A 26,894-nucleotide genomic window follows, 5' to 3' on the forward strand; every position below is an offset into this window, starting at 1 on the left:
CCACACTCTTTGACAGATATTATTATTATTATTATTATTATCATCATCATCATTATTATTATTATTATTATTATTATTATTATTATTATTTCTTTCTGGCAGAGTTGTTTGCCTGTATTATCTAACTTATTGGTATCATTTACCAGTTAGAATATTGCTGATAACCTATTTCTTGGTTTCCTCTGTATGTCTGTCTGCCTAAACTAAAAATAGCCCTGGCTCCAATTACTTGTAGACAGTTGTTGAATCTAAGACTTTTTTCTTTTCTTAGGCCATGTGCCATTAAGTTGTTGTTAATCTTGGGGCCATTTTTAGTTAGATCATAACATGAACCCCACGATCGATATTTTTAAGGTTGTTTCTACCAAATCATTTCTACATATTTTCTACTATATATTTAAAGTTTTGTATTGTAGAGATTGATGGGACGCGGGTGGCGCTGTGGGTTAAAGCCTCAGCGCCTAGGACTTGCTGATCGAAAGGTCGGCGGTTCAAATCCCCGCGGCGGGGTGCGCTCCCGTCGTTCGGTCCCAGCGCCTGCCAACCTAGCAGTTCGAAAGCACCCCCGGGTGCAGGTAGATAAATAGGGACCGCTTACCAGCGGGAAGGTAAACGGCGTTCCATGTGCTGCGCTGGCTCGCCAGATGCAGCTTGTCACGCTGGCCACGTGACCCGGAAGTGTCTGCGGACAGCGCTGGCTCCCGGCCTATAGAGTGAGATGAGCGCACAACCCTAGAGTCTGGCAAGACTGGCCCGTATGGGCAGGGGTACCTTTACCTTTACCTTATTGTAGAGATTGCAATTTCTGGTGAACAGATTAATAAGAGCTTTGCTCCAGACTGCTGGATACTATTGATGGTATATTAAGTGCAACAGATTCAACTAATTAATGCATATGGGCAGTAACCTATGGAGTGAACGTTTTAAAAATCTGTGCTGTGCTTAAGAGGTAGAGGAGTTAATGCAAGTGAATGTGTCCTTGATTTGACAGTGAAGGAGCAAAGAGCCAGCTTCACTAGTCTACTCTAATTCAACTCTTTACAACTTAATAAGCAAATATTCATCAAAAACTACAGTAGAACCCCTTGCCCTTCAAAATGTATGTTTCTGTTGAATATGTGTTTTCAGAATGGCTTCCCCAAGATGAAATGTTGTTGCTCTGGCTTATTGAGAGCCTGAGACATATTTCAGCTTCTTTTTGGTTTTGGTTTTTCTTGCAAGTTTCCAGTATAACCAGAGTTGGCCTAATAAGTTTTTCTGCCTGGGGTGGAGCAGCAAATGACATTCCTCAACCGATGTCAAGGTACATAGTACCCAAAGTCAAGTTTATTTGGCACCTGAGAGAGAAAACCACACAAGTGCTGTTTCTCCTCTGTGGTAGTAAAATGATTTAATAAATACAATAGTCGGCAATTTTCATGACTCTTCCTGATGGTAGTAGGACTGGCCCTAATTATCATTCACAGGAATGTATCTAACAAAGTACTGTAGACAGCTGTATTTTCTAGACAGAGAACCATGCACAAATATGCCTGTTCTAAAGGCATTGTCATCATGATACTCTGAGTTGTTGTTGCTACAGCAGCAGTTAACTCTGTGATGAAGCACTTGACTGCTAAAATAACTTTCCCCATCTTGTACCTACCTGTGCAGTATTTTGGGTCATTAGTGCTGTGTCAGCAGCAGTCATTTTTACTTATTTATTTCACAATATTTATATACCTCAAAGTGGTTTACAAAAAGAGCAAAGAATGAAATGATCAGTAAGATAGATAAGATAATTTATTATGGTCAAAGACCAGCTCTGAAATTATCAGTAAAAAACCCCTTTAAAAATCAGTATTGAAAACATTTTTTTAAAAAAATCTATAATCAACAGGAAGCTTAATAGAATACAGTGGTGCCTCGCAAGACGAAAAGAATCCGTTCCGCGATTCTCTTCGTCTAGCGGTTTTTTCGTCTTGTGAAGCAACCCCATTAGCGGCTAAGCGGGTTAGCGCTATTAGCGGCTTAGCGGCTATTAAAGGCTTAGCGGCTAAGCTGCTAAAAGGCTATTAGCGGCTTAGAAAAAGGGGGGGGGAGCGAAAAAAAATGGCGAGACTCGCAAGACATTTTCGTCTTGCGAATCAAGCCCATAGGGAAATTCGCCTTTCATCTAGCGGGTTTTCCGTCTTGCGGGGCATTCGTCTTGCGGGGCACCACTGTAAAACATATGAAAGCTTGGATAGGCTTCCCTAAACATTAACGTTTTTACCAGGCACAAAAGACACTGGTCACCTACCAAAGCTGTCCCATGGCACAGATGCTGGTGGAGAAATTTGCATGTTTCATTCAAGGCCTTCTGGGGGGCCATGGAATCCCAAGTACTTACTAATAATAATAATAATAATAATAATTTATTATTTGTACTCTGCCCATCTGGCTGGGTTTCCCCAGCCACTCTGGGCGGCTTCCAACAAAGATGAAAGATACACTAAAATGTCACGTATTAAAAACTTCCCTGAACAGGGCTGCCTTCAGATGTCTTCTGAATGTCAGGTAGATGTTTATCGCTTTGACATCTGATGGGAGGGCGTTCCACAGGGCGGGCGCCACTACCAAGAAGGCCCTCTGCCTTGTTCCCTGTAACTTGGCCTCTCGCAGTGAGGGAACCGCCAGAAGGCCCTCGGTGCTGGACCTCAGTGTCCGGGTAGAACGATACATGTACGTAGGATTATAGTAGTGATACAGCTGATCACCATACTTACATTCTTCTACTTAACATACAAAGCCCTAAGTAGCTACAGACCACTTGACAAACTGTGTAAGGCTACAGACCACAGTTACTTGACAAACTGTGTAAGGGCCACTATAATCTGCTAATGGAGCCCAAGTCAGTTTTACCATGGTCTGATGGTTATCTCCATGGAGTCAGGCTTTTTCACTGGTGGCACCAGTGTTGTGGAATTCCCTCCTTGCTGAAATACAAGATGCCCCATCAATGTTGGCCTTCTAGTGGCTCCTGAAGACACACTCATTTAGACAAGCATTCCCCCCAACCGCACTTTGGGTTTTATTTTTTGTTTTGTAAACTTTGGTCAATTCAGTTGTTTGGTTAATTCAGTGGAATTGACTGAAAACAAAACTGAAAACAAATAAGCGTCGTGATTTCCTTAATAAATATCTTATTACAGAAGCGAATAGTTTTACCTTCCCCTGTAACTTGTGGCGGACTATCTTGCTTGATATAGCCATTTGGAAATAGTTACTCATACAAGCACCTTTCTGTACTGCACCTAATTTTTTGTGGTTTTGTGATACATTATAGCCTGGATTGAATAGGCTGGCCTATCGTTGGGTGGTTGATTGCACGGTACTTGCAAACAGAGGATTGGGGTAAATATTGGTCCTTTCCACTATTGCGCCAAAGCTGTATTATAGAATCAATTATGTTTTATACTGACAGTGTTAAGTTATACTAGCAGCTATTTTCACATTTGTTTGGGAGAAGGATACTCTGTCCTACTGGTAAGAAATATCCCCCACTGTTTCTAATTAAGTGAAATGTAAGCTATGGATCTTTCAGGATAGGATTTCTATGATCAAATGTGAAGACTGCCTATTTAGTACTAGCATTTTCTTGATCATGCCTAATTGTTTTTAGTGTAGTCATTGTTTACTTACCGGTACATACCACATTTCCCCCGATTTGTGCTCAAAAGTGATTTACAAAAAAAAAGCTAACAATAATACAGTATCCATAATACATAATTAAAATTATAATATCACTACAACACTAAAAGTTTAATAATTAACAATTTGTTTAAAATATATCAAATAAAGTTAAGTATGCACAAAGCTTACAAAAAGGCTAGTTTATACAAATACTCCTAGAACTAATTGCAGTAAGTTGTAACTAGTAATCCCCCCCCCCCTTTGCATCTAGATTGAAAAGTCACAGTTCTTCTGTCAGCAGCTTCCTTATGAAGACTCCTAGAGCAGGAGGAAGCAACTATCCTCTGATGGCAAACATAATCACCCTCTCCCCGCTGCATGAAGTACATATTTATACATTGATATGGGATGCATTGCCATCCTCTCCTTTGTCTAGGAGAGAGAATAACAACGGGTTTTGTTTTTAAGAGTGAATTGCGCCATTAACTTTATGACATTCAAGTCTCCTGTTCCTTTTTAGAAAGATTTATGTTTATCAGGTAAGCTTGAGTTGTCATATTTTTTCCTTGTGCCATTGTTTTGAATTGAAATTCTACCCTTCAGGTTGAATAGATTCTTTGTTTTATGGTGCATAAAATTATAGGAAGGATCAGTAAATAACTAGATCCCTGTTCTTAGCCTGACCACCTGCAGTTGTAGGTCTAACACAGGCCTTTCCTTGTGGCAGCCTGTCACTTTAAAATCACCCAGTCTCTATCTAGACCTCCATCATCTGCAAGTGGGCAAGTCAGCCTCTGTTTAATACACAAACTTCAGAATGGGTTAAGTTGTGACAGAGAGATGACAAATCCACATAACCCATCTTCCACTTTCCAAAAGGTGTCAAGCCCTGTCCCTAACTTGCCTTGTGAGTGGCTAACTAAGTACTACTCATAAATCGAGGCCCACATGGGTCAATGGTTGAAAACTGACTGTTGCCTATTATTCAGTTTCCCTCTTCTTCCAGCTGACTGTCGATGTTTATCCACTACACATGAGATGACTCAAAGCCTGTTTGTAAGAAGCTGCTATAAGATAGACTTGAACTAAACCCTTTACTTTCTTGAACTCTTTACCGAAACACATTCTGCCTCTTCCATTTGTCCTCTTGCTTTTTATTCTTAATAAACTTCATAAAACTGGCTGTTTGGGACTTGTTTGCATTTCTGCAGGATGAAAGAGATTTTCCCTTTACAGTGGTACCTCTAGTTGTGGACTTAATCCATTTTGGGGTGCTGTTTGCACCCCAAAAATTCCGCAACTAGAGCTCCTCGTCTGCGCATGTGTGTGGCTCGATCAAGTGCTTCTGCGCATGCATAAAGCATGCAGATCGCTTCTGCGCATGCGTGGGCAGCGAACCCGGAAGTAAACACTTCCAGGTTTGCCACGTTTGTAAGTTGAAAGTCCGTAACAAGAGCGGAACGCAACATGAGGTATGACTGTACATGCCTAGACCATTTAGTCCATTCTACTTGCAGTATAGGTGGGGTTTGATGGAGAAAAGCAAGCTATCTTTGGTTACTGTGAAGTCCAAATAAGCTGAATGCTCCCTCTGCTAATCCTCATAAGTGTTTGCCTTGTACCTGCTGGTCTCACATCCATTTGGAGTAGAGGGAATATGGTGGCAGTCTATCTGAGGTTCCCTTGCATGGCTGACCTACCTAGACTGGCAGTTGTGGAAGGAACAAAGTAAAAGGTCCCCCTTCCATTACAGTAGGTAGTGTAATTTCAGCTGCTTTTTTATCCTTTCATTGTGAAGAACAAGTATACATGGTCTGTTTTGACTTGCATCTTAAAAATAAACATTATATGGAAACAACATGTTGTACAAGTTGCACTCTTGATATTTGTTTACAAGGATGGAAATCTGTTATATTGTGACAAAACTGAAGTGCATCAGATTAAAACCAGGGTCAAAGTTAGGATGTGAACTCAAATGCAAGATTTTAGTGTATTGATATAAATCTTAATTGTGCAGCAAGGTTATCTTGTCATAGCACAAGTTCAAACGCACATGTGCTTTTCTGGTTTCTCCTATTTTAATTGCATCATAAAACATGCAACATGATCCACATAAAGCTAAAATGTTCTGAAGTAGTTGCAGTTATTGTAGAAGTATTCATCAATTATTTAAGTCCATTAAAATCCGGAAGAAGATATTGTCCTGTGTTCTGATGGGAAAGCCTATTGTATATGTTTCTATATAGTAATCGTCAGGCTGGTCCATTGTATCATTTTCCAATGACTTGTGGGAGAGGACAATGGGATGAGGGCATCACAGTCTGATTCATTGGGTTGCAGGTGCACAAGTTCCCTCTTCTTCCCTGGTTTTGTGTTATGAGATAGGGTTCCAAGGATTAGTTAACTTTCCATGCTATCAGCAGAGTCATATGAAAGAATCATGACAATTGCATTCCAAGTTTCTTTCCTTCCTCCAAAGTAGAGGACCGAAAGTGACAAGACAGCAGTATTCATGGCTGCTGTTGCTGCTGAGTATGAAAGAGCCAGAAGTTGCACGCCAGGCAGGGCAGAGCCACTATGCCAGCTTTCCTGGTAGTGCATCAATGTTGATTACAAGGAGGGAGGGGTAAGGAGGCTGACAGTAAGCTAGCAAAGCAGCTTTGCCCTACTCAGCAAGGTGTTTCCGTCACCAGTATGTTCATGGTACCAGGAGAAGTGAGCGAGTCACTGTGGTGTGGGATCTCCAATACCCAAGCGAACATGCTTCAATAAGATGACTGCTTGAGAAAAACTGTATTGGCATCATGGTTACTTCTCCATGCGATTATTTCCTTCAAATATAGCTGAGCAGGGTGGGAGCAGCTGTAAAACAGCAGTTGACATAAAACTGCTGGTAACCTACGGGTCAAGCCTGGGTTGAGTGCTGGTGGCATGTTTCCAGTTCAGCCGGCTTCATCCCTCTCTGTGCAAGGGAAGCCAATTCAACCAGAGCCTAATGAGTATCCTGACAATTGTCTAGGACCATCTACTTATGCCACTGTGCTGTAAACAATGCCTTGATTCTGTATTACATTGAGTCAGCAAATCCTCCAGAGTTTTGGAATCCTGCTGGCTTTGGTTCTGTCAGGGTCTGTGCAGGAGCTAGCCAGCTGGGTCTACCATATACAACAATAATATAATTAGATCATTAGCTTTTTACAACAGTGGTGTTTATGTAACAGCCTACATTTAATTGCATTTTTCCAGGTTCGTACAGAGCATTAAAGGCCAAACATGTCCTGCTGGTATATATATATTGGTCTTCACATTAGTTGAGAATTCCTCAGTTGTCATAGTTGTTTGTAACAACCTTAATTTGGTCACTTGTTCCTAGGCTAGAGCAATTTTTAAAATATATATTTCTTGCCTGCCCTCCATCACATTATAAAACAAATAATAATAATAATAATAATAATAATAATAATAATAATAATAAATTTTATTTATATCCCGCCCTCCCCAGCCGAAGCCGGGCTCAGGGCGGCTAACAACACTAAAACAGTACAACATTATAAGTACATTCTAAAAATTAATTAAAATACAAATTGATGGCAACCATAGACTAACGCTTTGTAGAGATTGCCAAAGGAGGGAGTCAGGCTGCGCCCTGACCAAAGGCCTGGTGGAACAGCTCTGTCTTACAGGCCCTGCGAAAAGATGTCAAGTCCTGCAGGGCCCTTGTCTCTTGCGACAGGGCGTTCCACCAGGTTGGAGCCGCAGCCGAAAAAGCTCTGGCTCTAGTTGAGGCCAGCCTAACCTCTCTGTGGCCTGGGACCTTCAAGATGTTTTTATTTGAAGACCGTAAGTTCCTCTGTGGGGCATACCAGGAGAGGCGGTCCCGTAGGTACGAGGGTCCTAGGCCGTATAGGGCTTTGAAGGTTAAAACCAGCACCTTAAACCTGATCCTGTACTCCACCGGGAGCCAGTGCAGCTGGTATAGCACCGGATGAATGTGATCTCGCAGCGAAGACCCCGTAAGGAGTCTCACTGCGGCATTCTGCACCCGCTGGAGTTTCTGGGTCAGTCTCAAGGGCAGCCCCACGTAGAGCGAGTTACAATAATCCAGTCTGGAGGTGACCGTCGCGTGGATCACAGTGGCTAGGTCAGGGCGAGAGAGGTAAGGAGCCAACTGCTTAGCCTGGCGGAGATGAAAAAATGCCGCCTTTGTTATAGCTGCAATCTGCGCCTCCATGAAGAGGGAGGTGTCGAAGATTACACCCAAACTCTTAACGGACGGTGCTGGCATTAATTGCACCCCCGCAAGAGAAGGGAGTTGCCCCCTCAATCTCATATCGTCCCGTCCCAGCCAGAGGACCTCTGTCTTCGAAGAATTTAACTTCAACCGGCTCCCACGTAACCATCCAGCCACAGCTTCCAAGCATCTGATCAGTGTGTCTGGGGCCGAGTCAGGATGGCCATCCATCAACAGATAGAGCTGGGTGTCATCAGCATACTGATGGCAGCCCAGCCCAAAACTCCGGACAAGCTGGGCAAGGGGGCGCATAAAGATGTTAAAAAGCATCGGGGAGAATCGCACCCTGAGGCACTCCACACACCAAGGAGTGGCGGGATGACAATCCCCCCCCCAAGCGCCACCCTCTGTCCCCGACCAGAGAGAAACGAGCGCAGCCATTGAAGGGCTGTGCCCTGGATCCCCACGTCGGCAAGGCGGTGGTCCAGGAGTTCGTGATCGACCATGTCGAAGGCTGCTGACAGGTCTAGAAGAATAAGAGTCACAACCATACATATTTCCAGTTCCAAAGCATTTGCACCAGAATTGAGTAGCTAAGGTGATTGGGCTCCTGGAATTTTTCCAACCCTTAGAATTGATGTGCTAACAAATTTCATTAAAAATGTATATATAATCTTATCTGGTTATTAAAAACCAGTGTGGTAGTAGTTTCAGATGTTTAGCTTTGGTGGGGAAGGCTGTATTGTGTGGGGGTGGGCACCATCTTTGGCAAATTCAGTACAGTAATAGTAACTTTTGCCATTTTTAGAGACATATGCAGCATGCTTTGAATGCAGTGCCATTGTGGCACTAGAAAATACCTGCAGGAGGTGATTAGAGGCCACATGAGAGAACATTCAAGTGGTATAATTCCTGTACTAAGTTGGGGGAATCTCATGTAAATGGTTTTTCTTCCTCTGCGTGCAGTAATTACCTTAGTCTGGTTTTACTCCATCTGTCCTGATTTGCTGTTTATAAATGGGCTTCATTCCAATATTTCTGTTGCTCTAGCTTTCTTTCTTTCTTTCTTTCTTTCTTTCTTTCTTTCTTTCTTTCTTTCTTTCTTAATATTTGTTTGCTTAGTGGTGTAGTATTTGCTTTTGTATCTGTTTTACATATGGGACTATGCAATCTCCCTTAAAAATAAAGCAAACTGCCACCCCCATCTCATTATATCCTTAGTAGTCAATTCTTGCAAATTTGATACTTGGGTGGGGGAAGCTGTGAATATCAAGGAAAGTTCAGGTCGTCATGATATTAGCTGAGAAATGAGGTTGCGGGGTATGTAGCCAAGTAAATGTGTTGTGCTCTGGGAAATAGCTGAGGAGGACATAACAGGCCCAATACACTGGGGTCACAGCACCTTTGTCCAGCTAGGAAGCTTTGTTCTTTCAGCTGTGTCCTTTGTTTCAGCCTCATTTTTTTCATACGTGAACAGCTTTCATTGACATATACAAAATAAATGGACTCCAGGAGACAAGTCTGGAGGGAAGAATCTACCTCCTGCTGAAGAAACCACAGTTGTCAGTGGCAAGTTTTAAGCTGCATGCAAATGGTGTTCCCATGTGTGGCACTTTCTTGCATATACATGATTTGATGATATTCAGCCCTTTGGGAATAATGAAGCATTGCAGTTTGGGGAACCATAGTATATAGTGGTGAGGAAGAAGCCTGTCCTACCCTATTTGCTGCTAGGTGGCTCAGGTTCCACTGACAAGGGCTTTGCAGTGGTGCACAGAGGGACACTGTTGTCCTGCTTATAGACGTGTGTGGTGTGGTGGGGAGCATACCTGTAGCAGTGGTGACCAGACTTTTTTCAAAGAGGGCCAGATATGATGAAGTGAATGGCCACATTAACCTTTTTTTAGGATTGAAGTTGTTGAGCTTTTTAGGATTTTACCTTGAAGTTGTTGAGGTGTTGTTTTTTTAGGATTTTACCCCAGGAAATCAACTGCCACGGGGGCCGGATTAAACCGACCCCAAAATGGACTTTGTACATACCTGCTTTATGGCTATCATAATGATTGGTATTTAGCAAGTTACACAGTAATGTCTTGCCTTAGTCCTAGCTCCCTAAAGTTATCCAGAACCTCCCAACAGTTCCCAACACTGGTTTTGGTGGATTGCTTCTGTGTAAATCAAACTTCATCTTTTTTATAATATATTCACAAATTATTTGGAGGCTTTTGTAGATACAGTACCTTTAAGTAAACATGAGTTTATCATCTATAACTGCTAGAACAGATGTGACTGGTATTCAGTGTGAAGGCTTTCACTTTGTGATCTTTCTGGCTTTTAGTGACCATATCCAACGATGAAAAGTTGTTTGTGAGTAGGTATATTATCTGAAGATTTTAGTGAGGTGAAAGCTCACATCTCCATGGGAAAGACCATGCTTTTGATACTTAATATCACCAGGATATCAGAATGACAGTGTTACTGTATTTTACTGCCGGTTACTGAAAGCCTGTCTTCACATAGAATATTTGAATTACATATCAGTACATTTATTTTGCTTTTTGAGTAACTTTAAGGGTATGAATAAGGAGACTTCCAGTTTGTGCTGTACTAGCGTTGAGCAGCCTGCCAAAGAGATCCTCATTTTATTCTCCTGTCCTCCTACACAATAAAACAAGCTTAAGTTTTTCCAAATTAGGAAATTTCATGACTCACACACTTTCACTGTATAAGCGGCAATCGCTGTTCCCAGTTCCCACATCCTTGCAGACAAATAAGGGACAAAATAGTTCTCCCCTTTATTTTAAGAGGAAGACAATCCTTTTGGGGGGGGTGGGTTGTGGTGTTGTTTTTGGAATTAAAACAGACTCTCTCTCTCTCTCTCTCTCACACACACACACACACACACACACACACATGCATGCACACACACGGTGTTTTAAACCAAATTTAATTCTCTTCTAGTGGCATTCCAAATCACAATCCCAGTCTGACACCTTTAATTTAGCAGGAGTTATTCAGGTCTTCAAAAAATTTTTTTTTAAAAAATCAAGCTCTTTCCATTGCATCATACCAAATGTATATTTTGACTGAGTGCCTTTTATCTGATGAACTTCCTGAATTCCCTTCTTGCTTGGGTGAAACTTGTCAGACATCACTTTATTAGGTCGTTTATTCTGTGCTATAAACTGTCTGATGACTTAGGTTGAAGATGAAATTACCTCAGCTGCAGTTGCCTTAGACCGCAATCCTATACACGTCTACTCAAAAGTAAGTCCACTTATTTCAGTGGGCTTACTACCAGGAAACTTGAAATTGGATTGTAGTCACAGTGTCTGTGTTTTCACATACCAGATGCAGAGGATAGAAATCTATTTTGTAATTGAACTTTTAAGTGGCAAAATTGACTTGTTTATGTTAACATTAGCTTTGTGAATGAAAGTGTAACATAAGAACGGGATGCCACTGAGAGAGCTGCTATTTTGCAGGTGGTGATTTTGACCATAACAGACAACAGTCAACTGTATTTCTCCATGTGTCCCAACCCTCTGAAACAGTTTGGGGTGTGAGCAAAAGGGCCACAGTATGGGAGCAAGGAAGGGAGAATCTCTATTCCACACGTAGATGGGCACAATTGAAATGATTGTTGCCCATTATGGTTGAAACCCTCACCTGCAAAATCTACTTGTATGACATTGGATATAATACAGTATTTATATTAATCTAATACTTGTAACAGGGACAAGTGGCACTGTGGGTAAAACCTCAGCACCTAGGGCTTGCCGATCGTCAGGTCGGCGGTTCGAATCCCCGCAGCGGGGTGCGCTCCTGTCGCTTGGTCCCAGCGCCTGCCAACCTAGCAGTTCGAAAGCACCCTCGGGTGCAAGTAGATAAATAGGGACCGCTTACTAGCGGGAAGGTAAACAGCGTTTCCGTGTGCTGCGCTGGCTCGCCAGATACAGCTTGTCATGCTGGCCACGGGACCCGGAAGTGTCTGCGGACAGCGCTGGCTCCCGGCCTATAGAGTGAGATGAGCGCACAACCCTAGAGTCTGGCAAGACTGGCCCATACGGGCAGGGGTACCTTTACCTTTACCGTATACTTGTAACTGATAAGAACAGCCAGAAAAACAGGACTTCGAAGACATGGAGTGTACTATGTTTTGAGTATTAACCGTCAAAATATGTTTTACATTGTGATCAAAGTATCTTCACCTTTTAGTAAATGATAAATGAAGATTGTCTGACTTACTGGGCAGTGTTACACACATAGTGGTTGGTATTCAGTTGTGTCCATCTACAAATGGAGCAAACTTCTGCTTGTGCGCGCAATAGGACTCCCATTCCTCCTCTTTACAGTCCTCCCTGAGGACTGCTGGAGGAGCAGAGAAAGAAGAAGTAACATTGTGCAATCGGAAGTCCACTTTCAAGATGGTGGATATCACACCAGGAGTAGATTGTGGCAATGTCCTCTTTCCCCAACCACTCCCCTCTTGAGTGCGAATTCCCCCCATAGATCTTAACCACTGTTTAAGCATTGCAACAGTACAGTCGTCCCTTGGTTTTCGAGCAGCTTAGTTCTCAAACGTTTTGGCTCCTGAATGCCGCAAACCTGGAAGTGACTGTTCTGGTTTGTGAACTATTTTTGGAAGCCAAACGTCCGACGGGGCTTCTGCAACTTCCAGTTGGCTGCAGGAGCTTCCTGCAGCCAATCAGAAGCCATGCTTTGGTACCCGAACATTTTGGAAGTTGAACGGAATCCGTTCCAAAAGGTACGACTGTAATGAAATTATATGTGGTTAAAGTTAACCTTGTAACCAGGCTTTGTTTAGTCTGATCTTAAATCATGGGTAGCAGAGGACCTGGTGCTGAGTTTCCTCAATCTCATTTTTTTAGCCCAAGGCAATCAAAATAGGATTCCCCATGTACCATTGTATGATGCGTATATTTCTTTGGTCAGTGTTATTCTGTCTGTCTGAGAAGTCAAAAACAAAAAAGCATGGTCTTTTTAATTATTGTGTTTTACATAAAGCAGAAGGCTTTCACTTTGACAAGTTTTATTTATATTCTTCCAGGAAACTGTTACTTGAATAATCTCTGGCTTTGTACTCAGCAAGCAAAAAGCATGGTTCTACATGACTGCTTTTGCATATGTACTCTCTCCAAAACAAATCTAATCTTGAATGTCTTGCAAATGAGGACATGGGGTTCACTAGGACAAATCTGGCAGCAGAATCAAAACTCTGGTATTTCTTTCATTTTACTGAGATCTTAGCTGCCAAAACATTTAGTATAGCAGCTGTACTAATGAATAGCATTAGTAATTGGGGGGTGGTGTTTGGTTTTGATATGGAATGCTAGAACACATAATTTAGATCAGTGGTCTTCAACTTAGTAAACATCCAGGGCTCACCTTTAACCTAAACATGTATTTGAGGATCCATTTCTTATTTTTTTTACCATATATTTATATGGTGGTAGGATAATTCCATAGTGACCAATATAACCTTTACAATCTTTTTTACATAATATTTTTCTGTTAGCGAATATTACTTGATTTCCATTTACCTTTTTTTGTTGTTGTTGTTGTTAACTGGGTTGATCTTCCCTGCAAAAATGTTCAAGAAGTATGCCAACTGAGAGTTTAAACAACTTTCTTTTTATTGTTTTAACAGACATGACAAACACAAAAGTTTTGCAGCCTCAAGTATTTATCTGAAACTTAGACAATTCTATCCTCTGAAGCCATGAATATTTTTTCCGTCTGCAGCAATATACATGCACAGCTAATGTTTCATAGATGAGTGTCAAAATTACGTAAACTGTGGGTAAGCTGGGTTTTCTTGCAAATTAATTGTGACCAACATAATGTGAAAATTCATTAACAGGCACTTACAAATAACTACCTCCAAAGCAAGACCCTGTGCATATTGCACTTTACTCTGCATTCACAAATTACAGTTCAGCACCAAGTCCATATGTGAAGTTGTAATGCCAACAGGAATTTACACTTGGCTATAGCAACACTCCAATTATTTCCCCCCCAAAAGATTGAGAAATTGGCTAACAATTTCTCAACCTTTGCAATAACTGAGCTGCCAGCTGTTTCAGTTTCCATACTTTTTGGCAGGATTACCCTTAGGGACATCATTCTGTCAAACAAAAAGACAGAATGAAATATATATTCATACATTTTGAAATATATGAGAAATTCATTTACACTTTATGTTCAAGACTCTTCAATCTTTTACAGGGTTGTATTGTTATCCAGAAGCAGATTTAGGGCCAACGTGCAGAATTAGGGCCCTGTGCTGCTGAGGGTCCCCCAAGTTAATAGTGTACATTGTTACCTGAGAGGATACCTTTGAAACATGACTACCAACAATGAATTGCTATTGTTGAATTCTAGTGTTTCAGTTAGTTGCATTGTTTCCAGTCTTCATTTCTCCTACTCTCCAATTAAAGTCAGTGAAGTCTGGTCCCTTAGGGCAATCTGGACTTAAATCTTACCAAGTGAAATGTCAAACAATTAAAAATCTCAAAGCCATACTGTTCCATTGTCTTACAATCCTTCCAAAATCCGTTTTAATTTAGACAGACTCAGGGAAACATTTCTTTCAACTGGCCAATCAGTTTTCTGCAGCACTCGGCCAATTTCAATCCAGAAGTATTGCTGTCAACACAAGGTCCCACCCGTCTCCTGGTAGAAAAACAGTGTGATAGTAAATTGTATATTAATGGAGCTGCTGACTCCTAGCCCTGGTTGTACAGGTTTCACCTCCTTCCTGTTGTCACATTGTCAGTCCAGCCACATTAGCAGGTATACTTTTCTGTTAGACCCAGGAGCCGATACCTCTGTTCTGAGCAAATTCAGAGCAGTTTGCTTAAAAGCCACACCTACACAGAAGTAAAGCTCAGGCCCCAGCTCCTTTGATTAGCCTTGCATCTTTCCCTGTTTGCGGGAATGAGCTCCACTGGATATTAAAATGACTGTATAAAAGGTCTTTTGACCTCCCCCCCCCTCCAGTGTCTCTGCTAAAAGAAAAGGATAAGATTAATGTGAAAGATCAAACCATATATTGTACTCCGTAGGATATTTGTCCATGTGACAAGGTGCAACATGTTACTTTTGGTTGTATGGTAAGCTCAAATGCATAGAAAGTGTGTGCGCTAGCCCTGCCAAAGGTGTGAAGGAAGTACCATGCAAATGGTTAATTTGCATAAGCACAGAGCAAATACCATATGGCATGCTGCCATGGGAAGCATTAACAAGTGGCCTCAGTAAGTGGACTGTGGCATACAAAGGCAGCATCAGAAAAGACAGAAAATTGAATAAGTCTGGCAGGGAGCATGCTTTCTTGTGCAAATAGAGGTTTCTTTGCTGTTTCAGAAATTTATTTTAGGTGGTGAATTATCCAGATATATTTCTGTATTAAACTTTCTATACTACCTTTCCAAAACAATTCTCCCAAGACAATTCAGAAACTAATTAAAGCAACAAAAAAAATTTTTTTAAAGAAAAACCCCCTGAGAGGAGCAGTGTGTACATAGAGGCAAAGATGCAACAGAAAGCCTGCACAGCCAATAGTTTGGAGCTAAGAAGCAGGATGCTGTAAAGGTTAAGGCAGAAGAAGCAAAAAAACCCTAAAAGTCTAGTGAAGTAAAGCTTGGACTTGGTCAAGAAGATCTCAAAGCCCAGGGAGTGTCAAGGGAGCAGGGTCTTTGCAAGCTGGGTATGCTAGGTTCACGCCATTTGAAAGATTTAAAGGATGGAACGAGCCTGTTGAATTGAACCTAGAAACAAACTGGCAGCCTAGAGAACATGTAACACTGGCCATACCATTTTGTACAGCTGTTGCTTCCAGACAGTCTTGAAGGACAACACCCAGACAAGAAATGACTGTGATTGATCTGCATGCTTTCTAAGGAATTATTCAACATTGCCAAGGTCTTAGATTTCCAGATGCAGCTGGCCTATTAGATGCAGCTGATAAACATTGCACCTGACCCCATCTGCACTTAAGCTTCCAGGTCAATCATTCAATTATCCTGGGGAGAAAGACAACGAGTCTGAGCTTGTTCCTAATCTCATATTTGGGTTCTACCCTAGGGGCAAAGTAGTGGTTGAGCAGGTCTTCCAGATACCCAGCTTAACCCCCCCCCAAAAAAAAAAGTTGTAGAAACAAGAAGTTGGTTAACTTATAATGCTCGAAAATATGTAGTACTTGCTAAAAAGGAAATACTGGAGCATTGTAGTATAACTTTTTAGTTACTGATGTGAAGATAGTAACATATAACCTCAAAAAAATGCCGAAGGAATTGGTTCTTCTCCTGTAATGGGCATTTTATGCTCTCATAATCCATGTAGTGGCAGGTCCTCTGTTTCAATGTCCACACAGGAAAGATGTGAGCTAGAAGGCCAGAGGAGGGGCAGACTTTGGTCTTTCAAATTTCAGTGGTGCCCTGTGCAAGGCCAAAATTCTGTGCCTTGCATCACCCTAAATCCACCTCTGGCCAGAGTACAAGCTTTTAAACATGAAATATATTTTGTAAAATATACGTGTTCTCATAGTATTCCATTTGGAAAACCTGAATTATTGGACTGGGTTGGTAAGTACAGTTTTCTTTCTCAGATTTTGATTGTGAAGGATAAATGTGGAATTCACATCCCTGGGTAGGAGAAAAGACCAACAGAAGTCCAACAAAATAAGTGGCTGTTAGTTACTGGTACAAAGTAATGGATTTGATACCCTATAATGTTTCAAGCTCTTGCTGTCTGTCCTTCAAGATGAACCTCAATGTGAATCAGTCCATTAAGCCCAGAGATGTAAGTGCTTGCAAAGATTAGGTTTCCCATCCTCAAACATTACCAGTCATAATTCTTTTTACTGGTACATTTGAAAACTTATTTGAGTATCTATCTCAATACATAGCAGTAAATTACTAATTTTAAAACAAGTTCTCCATAGGGCTACAATTGGAGATTGTAATCTGATCCCCTTTGACTTTTCTTTATCTAACATTTCTTGCTCAAATGCAAGCTTAGATAATTATTGTGTGCCTTTCATAATCCAAGAATTAAAACACACACACGAACACAAAACTGATGAATGAATTACAACATCAGCAACACCTCTTCTGTAGGCTAAAGCAAATTAAATCTTATCTAGAGTTAACACAATACTTGAATGCCTCCAAAAGATTAAGTATAAAATAAAATGACCAAGAGCTCAGGGCAACCCCTTAATCTTTTTATGCTGGACTTAAATTTTCGTTGCTGTCAAAGCCAAGCTCAGTATAAACTGTTCATTTCCTAAAAGAACAGTCACACAGCACTAAAGGAGTTGTAAGATATTCGGGGGGGGGGGTGCCTCATACATTTATCTAGTTGGTAACGTAACAGGTATGGATAACATCCTCCATTTACCTTTGCCCATAAATACAAAATATTTGAACCCCCGTTTCATATGGGCAATGGCATTGCAGATAAAAGCTGTAAAATATTTCCTGAAGGCATGCCAGTGAGAGCTAGAGATATGATGACAAATAAGCCACATTTGTGAAATTTGTATCCCATCGCTTGAAACGAAGCTTGTCTCTCTTCCCCATCCCTTTCTTTTGAGCAGCTGTTTTCCTCTACGAGGGTGAAGCAGAGGATATGGCATTGCAGTATGGTTTAGGCAATGATGCATGTATTTTGGGAGGTGGGAGGGAAATCAAATGGGGGCGGCGATGGGTGGGAGGGAAATCAATCCAGAAAGTTATGTTAAGTGAGCCGGACTTCAGAAGGCCATAATATGCAAAAGAGGTCTGTTTAGCTACTTCAGTTCTTCTGCTTTCCTGCTTCTATCTCTGTGGCAAGCACTTCAGATGCTGAGTGCACATTTCTGCAGCTCAGAATATAAGAAAGCCTTATGAGAGAGAACTGGCTACCCTCAAGTTCTTATATTGATTTTATTTATAAAAATATTTCTATACCGCTGTATCATAAAATTATTTCACAATGGTTTACAACAGCATCCTGTACTGTAGGCCTGGGCAATGTGTCGATACATCACTGAGGACTGGTATCGGGGCCAAAGCGCGATGGCAGCTTCACCGAGCGGTCTATCGCAAGTAAAATTACCACCGCTCCTGAGTCGCTCTGCCACCAGAGCCCAGCGCGCTGAAGGAGAAACAAGCTGCAGCTGGGCGCTGGTGACAGAGGGACTCGGGAGGAGTGGCGATTTCACTCACAGTGTGAGAGCCAGTGTGCTGTAGTGGTTAAGAGCAGTGGACTTGTAATCTGGTGAACCGGGTTCGCTTCCCCGCTCCTCCACATGCAGTTGCTGGGTGACCTTGGGCTAGTCACACTTCTCTGAAGTCTCTCAGCCTCACTTACCTGACAGAGTGTTTGTTGTGGGGGAGGAAAGGAAAAGGAGATTGTTAGCCGCTTTGAGACTCCTTAGGGTAGTGATAAAGCGGGATATCAAATCCAAACTCTTCTTCTTCTTCTTTACAATATACCCCCAGGTGAAACCGCCACCATGCTCTGGCTATCATATAACTGAGGGAGGAACATTGGCCATGCCAAGGCGGTGGCGGATAATAATGCACCGTGTATAATTGTACAGAATTCTGTCACTTGTTTATTCATTTATTTAACAAATTTGCATGCTTTCCTTCATTATAAACATTTTCAGGGTAGTTTGTGTCAGTAAAACAGGACAAATAAAACCTACAAGAACACTGCAGAATGAAAAAGCTGATTAGACTACCACCGTTAAGTCTGTGAGAACTAAAAGGTCTTTGTCTACCACCAAAGTGGATACCAGGCAACTCTCCCTGGGAGGGAGAGAGTTGCCTAAATGGGAAATGAGAACCATTTCCCTCCCATCCTTTAGGAAATCTTCCCAGTCTATGATTCTCTTGAAAGCTGATGCACACATTCAGAAATCATCCTGTCCTGGTATCACTAGTTCCAAAGTACCGTATTTTTTGCCCTATAGGGCGCACCTAGGTTTTTTTTGGGGGGGGGGGGATAAAGAAAAAAAATTATTCCCCCCCCCCAGGGACGAAAGCCTACATTCGCCCCATAGGACGCACACACATTTCCCTTCATTTTTGGAGGGGAAAAAGTGCGTCCTATAGGGCGAAAAATACGGTACTTAAAAGACCACCTATCTTCTTAAGTTGGTGGCATTTTTATTTTTATTTTTTTGTATTTACATCATTTCTTGTAAATCACTCTGGATATGATTAGTGATATAAAATTCCTATACTAAAAAAAGTTGCATTACTTTTTTTTCTTAAGCGATGAAGCTTTAGGAAAACCAAATCTATTTTTACTCACTTGGGGCTGTAGGCAGGCTGTTGTTAACCACAGCATGGCCTTGGAAAATGCCTTGTAACTGATGTAGCTCCTGCATGTACTTTGCAATTACTTTAAGGTTACCAGATTTTTTTCAATGAATCCGGGGACACTTTTCAACTTCAGTAGGAATGATAGGATTTTGTATGGGGACTGATTTGTAAATCCGGGGACTGCCCCGGGAAATGGGGACATCTGGTAACCTTAAATTTCTTGTCCGTTTCCAGTGCATTTGTTATACTGTATGGTTACCACTGATAGATGTGTTTGTCTATTTAGTTGGAAAAAAGATTAGGGGAAAATACAACCGATTTTATAACTTTTAAGGATTGTTAAAATATTTAAAAGCCCTAATATATTTATAGTTACGGGCTTGTGAAAAATGCTTGCTAATGTTCAGCTGTTTTGCTGTTTGTTTGCTTGCTTGCTTGCTTGCTTGCTTGCTTGCTTGCTTGCTTGCTTGCTTGCTTGCTTGTTTCCCCCCTCATTGGGCCAGTCTGTGACTTCCTGAGTTTGCAAAAAGGGTTCAAGGAGTATTACATTGAAATTAAGAAAGTGGCTCACTTCCCAGCTGCAATTGAAAGAACAAAGGTCAAATTTTAAATAAAGCAAAAGTTAATGAGTAAAATTATTTACTTGAATTTTTTACTTGGACATGCAGTACATTGATACATAATGGAACCAACGAAGGGACTAGAGGGAAGTCAATTTGTTTTGTTTTTGTATTGTTGTTGTTGTTGTTATTTTTATTTTTTGTTATCTTTGGGAAATTAATAAATTGTTAGAACTAGCATTGCATACCACTCTCAGATTGAAATTTTTGTGATTGAAATCATCTATAGAGCATTTTTGCTGGTTTGTTCACACTCGCAACTATATTGTGAGGTGGGTCTTCCTATTGCCATTTAACATTTGTTTTATAATTCATTAATCCTAAATAGATTAATATTGCTCTCTTGTTTCCTCTTACAGCACACATCTGTCGACGGATATACTGAGCCCCATGTCCAGCCCACAAAATCAAGTAGCAGACAAAACATACCCCGTTGCAGAAACTCAATCACGTCTACAAATGAAGACCATCCTCACATTGGGAATTACCGCTTACTAAAAACAATAGGAAAAGGAAATTTTGCTAAAGTGAAGCTGGCTAGACATGTTCTTACTGGTAGAGAGGTAAGCTGTTTGTCTTTTTTTGCTTGGTAACAGTAGCCTGTGTTGCCTTATTCACACTTGTCTGTCTGCAATGAACGTGCTTATTCTCTAGTTCTGTGATTGAATATGTAACAGGCTTTTCTTAGAGCCGAATGAGACATCAGGGCAGCAGACGAGTGGGCAGAATTACGTGTACTACTAAATCTCTGTGAAGAGGTAGGTTTGGAATTGAGATATTTTAAGATACAACAAGAGCATTTGAAGAGTAGGATTCCCCCGAAACAGCTGTCTTTCTTGCGGTGGGATGGTAAGATCGGAAGTAAACCCCACCAAAAGAAAAGAGTTTTATAAATGCTTTTTAAAAAAACTTCTCTTCCCCATCCATGCTGCCTTGAACCCCCCTATTTTATAGGAGATCAGAAGGTCCCAGGGTTGGATACTGTTCCTGTCCCATCTAGTTGTGCCCTGATCAAAAGATAAACCATATTTGTGTGGAGACAAGAGTGGACAAGGGTTTGGAGTGGAGATCTTCTCTGAAAGCTCTAACTTTACTTATAGAAATGAAAATGTTTAGTTGAAATTCAAAATATTTTGAAATCTCTTAATTTCCCTGCTTCCAAATGCTAATAATAGAAAAAGGGAAATCACCACCTGTGGCCATAGGAAGCGATGCTTCCCTGCCCCACTCCTCTGCTTCTGGCTGGAATACAACACTGATTGCAGATTACTGACATTGCCAGCACAAGAAACCTCTGTAAATAGATTGTATTGGACAGAGTGGATAGAACAAATTGCTCTGAGAACATTTAATGTGGATGGGCCTGTGTATGCAGTATAATCAGGTTGACTTCATCCAAATACCCGTAGTTTTCGCTCCATAAGACACACTTTTTTGCTCCATAAGATGCACCCAGTTTTTAGAGGAGAAAAGGGGGGAAATACAGAGGGCGCAAGGGAGAAAGATCCCCCTCCTCGCTGGCTCCTGGCTGCTATCATGCAAGTCACAGAGCCCCTCAGATGGAGGGAACTCTAAAGAGTGTTCCAAAGCCCTCTTCCCCTGCCTCACCTCTCCCTACCCCCTTGCACTGGTGCTGACGTTAGGATGCTCGCACGGGTGGCGTGCCACGCACCTGCCACTCCAGGAACCAAAGTTCCCAGCTCCACCGCTGCCAGGGTCCACACATTCGTTCCATAAGATGCACAAACATTTCCCCTTACTTTTTAGAAGGGAAAAGTGCCTCTTATGGAGCGAAATATACAGTAATAATACCAAACATCGCCTGACACCGTGAAGCCCCCTAAACATGTTCTTAGGCCCACTATTTTCTTGGAATTGTCAGTGTTTCAAGGAGCTTAATTTCATTGTTTTTGTCTGACTGTTTGCTAGTGTTCTGTGTAAAATACTGCTTGTATTTTAAACTTTTAAAACTGTAAACCTCTACACTGATTTCATTTGTTTGCAATGCTAAGCTGTGATTTAGAGTTAGGGGAACAAGATTCAAGCTTATGCTCACCCCTCCTCGGTTTCAATTGTTTTAGCTTTCATTTGCAATTATCCACAGTTGCATGTGATCAGTTAACCACAGTTTAGTGCAGTATCTGAACCCTAAATTGTATTTAACTGGTTTCTTTAAACAAGCCAGCTTTCTAAGCCACAGTTTGAGCTTTGCTGCGTTTGCATGCAACACTAAGCCAAACTATAGCTTAGTGAAAACAGCTGAACTCTCAGGGAAGAGGTTTCAGCCACTCTTATCCTTCTTGGTCCTTTTAGAATTTAGTGTGTTCCTTGAACGCAGAACTTGTGAGTTAAGTTCCCACCTGCTTAAGGACCAGGCAGGATCAAAGTGGATGTAAACTCCTCTCTGGTAGCCAATGCATTCATGCAGTCCCAGTAGTTTGCCTACTTATGACCTGCAAACCAGGCCATTGGCTTATTTCAGTAAACCATAGTTAAGATTAATCACAGTTTGTCTTGGTTCAGAAGTAACACTAAGCTGCAGTTAGCTAAAAACAGAAGCTAAAGTTTCTCATCTCCTTGAAACAGCACAAGAGGGGAACAGAAAGTAAATGTGTCACTAAACTATAGTTTAGTGCTGTGTCCAAAGAAAGCCAGTGTCTGCCTAAAAACACTCACCTGTTGGTACCTTCAAAAGAGTGATTTCTTTATATCCCTAGGTTGCTGTGAAAATAATAGACAAAACCCAACTAAATCCTACCAGCCTACAAAAGGTAAGATGCTTCTTTGAAAAGGTTAAATATGTTGTCACTTCAATAAATTGGCCCATGTGATTTAAAAATAAAAATATTTTTATTCTTCCTTGTTTATAAAGAAATACTACTGTTTTTGCCTTTACAGGACAATTGAATTGCTCTGAAGTTTTTATGCCCTGAATCCTTGGTCAGTTACATTGAGGTAGAGAGATGCCTTCCATTCCAGATGTGAGGAGGAGGCCATACTAACATGACCTTCCTTCTGAAATATTTGAAGCATGTCCTATGCAGTGGAGCTGATCCATATGTTCAGTTGGTGCACCCAAAAGCTTTCTGTGTGGAGCAGCCATAAAACACATACAATTTTAAGCAGCCTCCAAAGTAGCTCCCATATTAGTCCAAGTTCAGCTTTAATCAGGTCACTCACCTCTAGTCCCATGTCAGAACTGCCTGAGGTGATGCTGGTGCATATTTTCTTGGTATAAGCGAACTGAAATTCCTGGAATAAACAAGTTACATTTCTTTCTTCTTTAGCCAACCAAGATCTCATAATGGATTTGGGCAGTATTGTATGTTGAAAAGGAGAATTAAGTCCCACTGAGATCTTGAACTCTAAAATATTGGTAGTTATACTTCTGTAGATTTGGAGTGATGTCACTTTCTTGAAGAAAAGTGTCCTGTAGGTTGAAGAAAAGTATGTTATATGTTTAAGCATTTTGTGAAGTATGTTCGTTTTAACCTTTCCTGAGAAATAAAGCAGTTCTTCAGATCTCTTTCTCTGGATCTCTTTGCTGCAATTTTGAACATTCAGTCACTGGTTTGAGAAACTGGTTAAGAACAATTCCCTGCCAGACTTCAAATAGTGGTAGAATTTGCAGTAAGGTTTTGGGTGTAGTTTTTTTTTTTAAGTTTGGGCAGGTTCAAATTAGTTAAAGCCCAGAGAGTCTAAAGATTACTTACAACGGGCTAGATCCTGACTAAATTAGTTGAACTTAGTTTTCAGTGAAACGTTAGTCATCACCTGAAGCAGACCCCCTTTATTTCAATGGGAACTTAGTGCAATTAACCTAGTCTGGTTCTAATCCAGTATCTCTATACAAGCAACTTACCACTGGTATTTCATAGACACTTGTCTAAGTGTGAAACTACATCTTAAACATTTTTGAATTTTACATTCTGCAGTTATCCTTAGAATGTGTAAAAAACACCCTAAGTAAAATAGTTCTCTGTTTTTTACAGTTGTTCCGAGAAGTACGAATAATGAAGATTTTGAACCATCCTAATATTGGTAGGGATTTGACATTTGTTTTGCTGAATCATATTAATGTTTTCCTCTGTTTGCCTTTTCTTCTAACTTTGAAGAATCTCACTAGGTGACTTTTAGATTTGTGATCAAGGCCCTAATGCATATTAAAAAGACAAATTAGAGGAAGCCTAAATGCCAAGCAGGTCGCTTCAGAGGTATTGGGATCACTTGCTTTCAAGACCTTATGTGCCCCCACTTCAGATGACATATCAGTACTGAAATGAAGTGGGCTGCTTCAGAGGTACTTAGACATTCTCCAAAACAAAGCAGATTGTCTGTACTCAAGTGGACTTGTCCCAAAACTGCATAGAATTTTCCAGCCTCTGCTTAAAAAAACCTCATCCTATCTCCTCTCAGTCTCCTCTTTTCCAAGCTAAACATATCCAACTCCCTCAAGTGTTCCTCATAAGGCTTGCTTTCCAGACCCTTGATTATCTTGGTCACCCTCCTCTGCACCCATTCCAGCTTATCAGTATCCTTCTTAAACTGTGGTGCCCAGAACTGGACACAGTCTCCCGGTGTGGTCTGCTCAAGGCAGAATCAAGTGGGACTATTGCTTCCCTTAATTGGGACAATATACTTCTGTTGATGCAGCCTAGAATAGCATTACCTCCCCCCCCTTTTTTTTTTTTTTGCTGCTGCATCACACTGTTGACTCACAATGTTTTACTTCTAGGAAATAAGCTAGTTTATTGGAACTATGTAAATTCTCACCAAGTATTGTGTGACTTGCATCATTCTCTGGTAACTTTCTGCAGGGCCAGTGACTCATCAGATTAGTTCTTTAGCCTTTCATGAAGTCCTGTTAACAGTAGAACACACTCTTAGGGATGCCCTTAAGTGATTGTTTATCCTGTGTTTTCAAGCTATGGTCTGACTTAATTTGGTAAGGAATTAATTTATGGTTGTAGTGTTTTGTGAAAATGGGGCACTGATTTTTATCAACATGGATTTTTAACATTGCTCATTGTTAAATCGATACCACTTTGATAAGAAAAATGGAGGCCTGTGAATAAGAGCAGGTTTGCAAAGTGTGTAACTTTCCCTTTCTGCTTTAGTTTTCCCCACCTTTAGAGCCCCACTTTGTGATGACAATTCTTCTGGCTGAGGAAGGCAGAACAGTTTTGTTCCAGAGACAGTTATTGTTGCTGAATCGGCCAGAGGGCTTGTTGCATACAAGGTATACACATTGCTGCATACAGGGTATGCCCTTTTTTACTCCTTCCAGCTGAGTGTGCGGCCTTTCCAACAGGCTTAGCTTTCGTTCACTTATTCTTAAACTATTGAACAACAATAATTTTGTTAATATATTTTATAGGCAGTGTCCTGGTTCTTAGATGTTCGACTTTCGCATCTAACATTTAACTTCAGCAAAAACAAAATATGGCCATTTTCTAACTGATTCTAGAGAAGTGGGTGGTTTTACTTCTACAAATTTCATCTCTAGAGCCAAACTTTGACTTGGATACCCATTAAATTTTGACGTAGATAAGAAATAACATTTTACCTGTTTTAAAATGTTCTTTACTGTTTGTGCTAAGGCATTTTGTTATCAATTTTTTATCTTGCAGTTAAATTATTTGAAGTTATTGAAACAGAGAAAACATTATACTTAGTTATGGAATATGCCAGTGGAGGTAAGCAAACATTCCATTCTACTTTTATGGGCTGATTTGAAATGTAGGAATTTGAAGATGGAAGTGATGCTGGCATAACACTTCAGAGCTGTGATGTACTTTTGGTATCTATTGCACGACACTCCGCTGCATAAGAGCCATAGTTTCCATAGGACATAGTTATCTTTTTTGTTGATGTAGGCTGCTTTATAGTCTGTGTCCTTGAAAAGGACAGCCTCGTTCTCACCTACAGCAGATGAGTTGGTAGGTCTTTGACTGGACTAAAATACTTCAGAGTGAATCTGGAGACTTACACGATCCCCCACCCCCAGAAAAAACAACCAGAAAGTATTCCTAGCATGTAATGCAGAAGAGTTCCAGCCTAACCTATTCCCTGACAATGTTGGATTTCTATGTGTACGAATGTTTTTCATTGAGGAATATTTCAGCATGTGACTTATTTTCTGCAGTGTAAAGTAGTATAGTCCACACAGGTTTACTGCCTAATTTTCCGTTGTGTGAGAAGTCAGCATGCATAAGCAGCACATCAGTTCAGTTTAAATAAAGCAGTTACGTTTAATAGGTTTGGTGTAGATGTTTGGGGCTGATAGAAAAGAAACTCTTCCAGGGAGCCCATATCTTGAAGTTGGAGTGGCAGAAGTTCTGCTAAGAATGAATTCTTCATGCTCAGGAAAGATGAGGCTGATATCCTACACTGGATGAGAAACTGAGTTATTAATCTGCACACAGTATGGATTGTGTTTCTCTAATAATCAGAGGGTTGGATGAGGAGGACTTTGTTTATTTATTTGTGGGTGGTCAGGTTAGTTAAAATAGTTTCTAGGCCCAGGGGCATAGGAAGGTGGGTGCGTCCCGCCCCGGTGTAATCCTTGATGGAAGTGACAAATGGCACTGGGGGGGGGGGGGCACTTACCATGGGGCCTGGCATGCAGCGTGCCCGAACCACATGTCTCTCCTGGGAATGACGCGGTGGCTCGGGGCCCCGCACTGCCCGAAATGGCAGTGTGGGGCTTTCATCCGTCAGGCAGACTCCGTGGGCAGCTATCCACGCTGCCCCTGTGTGTGGATCGCTGCGGCGCCCCCATGCGCAGAGCACCCTGCCCCCGCCATGCTGGGTGTTGGAGCAGCTAGCTACGTCCCTGTCTAGGTCTGTAATTTTTGTGGACATATCTGCAAGCCTGTGACAGATGAATCCCCCCATAACTAACTATCTTTTCTGTTAGAGGAGGGCAAAGTCAACAGAAATAAGGGCCAGTATGCTCGATTCATCACATCACTCAAAACAAATTTACAAAATGTTTATTGTAATGCTTATTTTTTGTAAAGTTTTTTAATTATTTAATTTGTAATGTAT

General features: G+C 41.2%; 1 protein-coding gene across 9 annotated transcripts in view; it reads left to right on the plus strand.

The window, feature by feature from the left end:
• The window catches only part of MARK1 (microtubule affinity regulating kinase 1), a 72,363-nt gene that overhangs the window by 13,021 nt on the left and 32,448 nt on the right, over positions 1–26,894 (plus strand). For 7 of the 9 annotated variants that reach the window (XM_028724601.2, XM_028724603.2, XM_028724604.2 and 4 more), the window contains exons 2-5: positions 20,204–20,407; positions 22,562–22,615; positions 23,837–23,885; positions 25,475–25,540. In XM_028724601.2, the coding sequence (XP_028580434.2) occupies positions 20,204–20,407; positions 22,562–22,615; positions 23,837–23,885; positions 25,475–25,540 (373 nt within the window). Of the gene's footprint in view, positions 1–20,203; positions 20,408–22,561; positions 22,616–23,836; positions 23,886–24,961; positions 25,084–25,474; positions 25,541–26,894 lie in introns of those variants that run through there. The other 2 variants (XR_003706039.2, XM_028724606.2) reach the window with 2 other exon arrangements.

The sequence above is a fragment of the Podarcis muralis genome, chromosome 3, assembly GCF_964188315.1.
Source record: "Podarcis muralis chromosome 3, rPodMur119.hap1.1, whole genome shotgun sequence".
NCBI classification, from domain to species: domain Eukaryota; kingdom Metazoa; phylum Chordata; class Lepidosauria; order Squamata; family Lacertidae; genus Podarcis; species Podarcis muralis.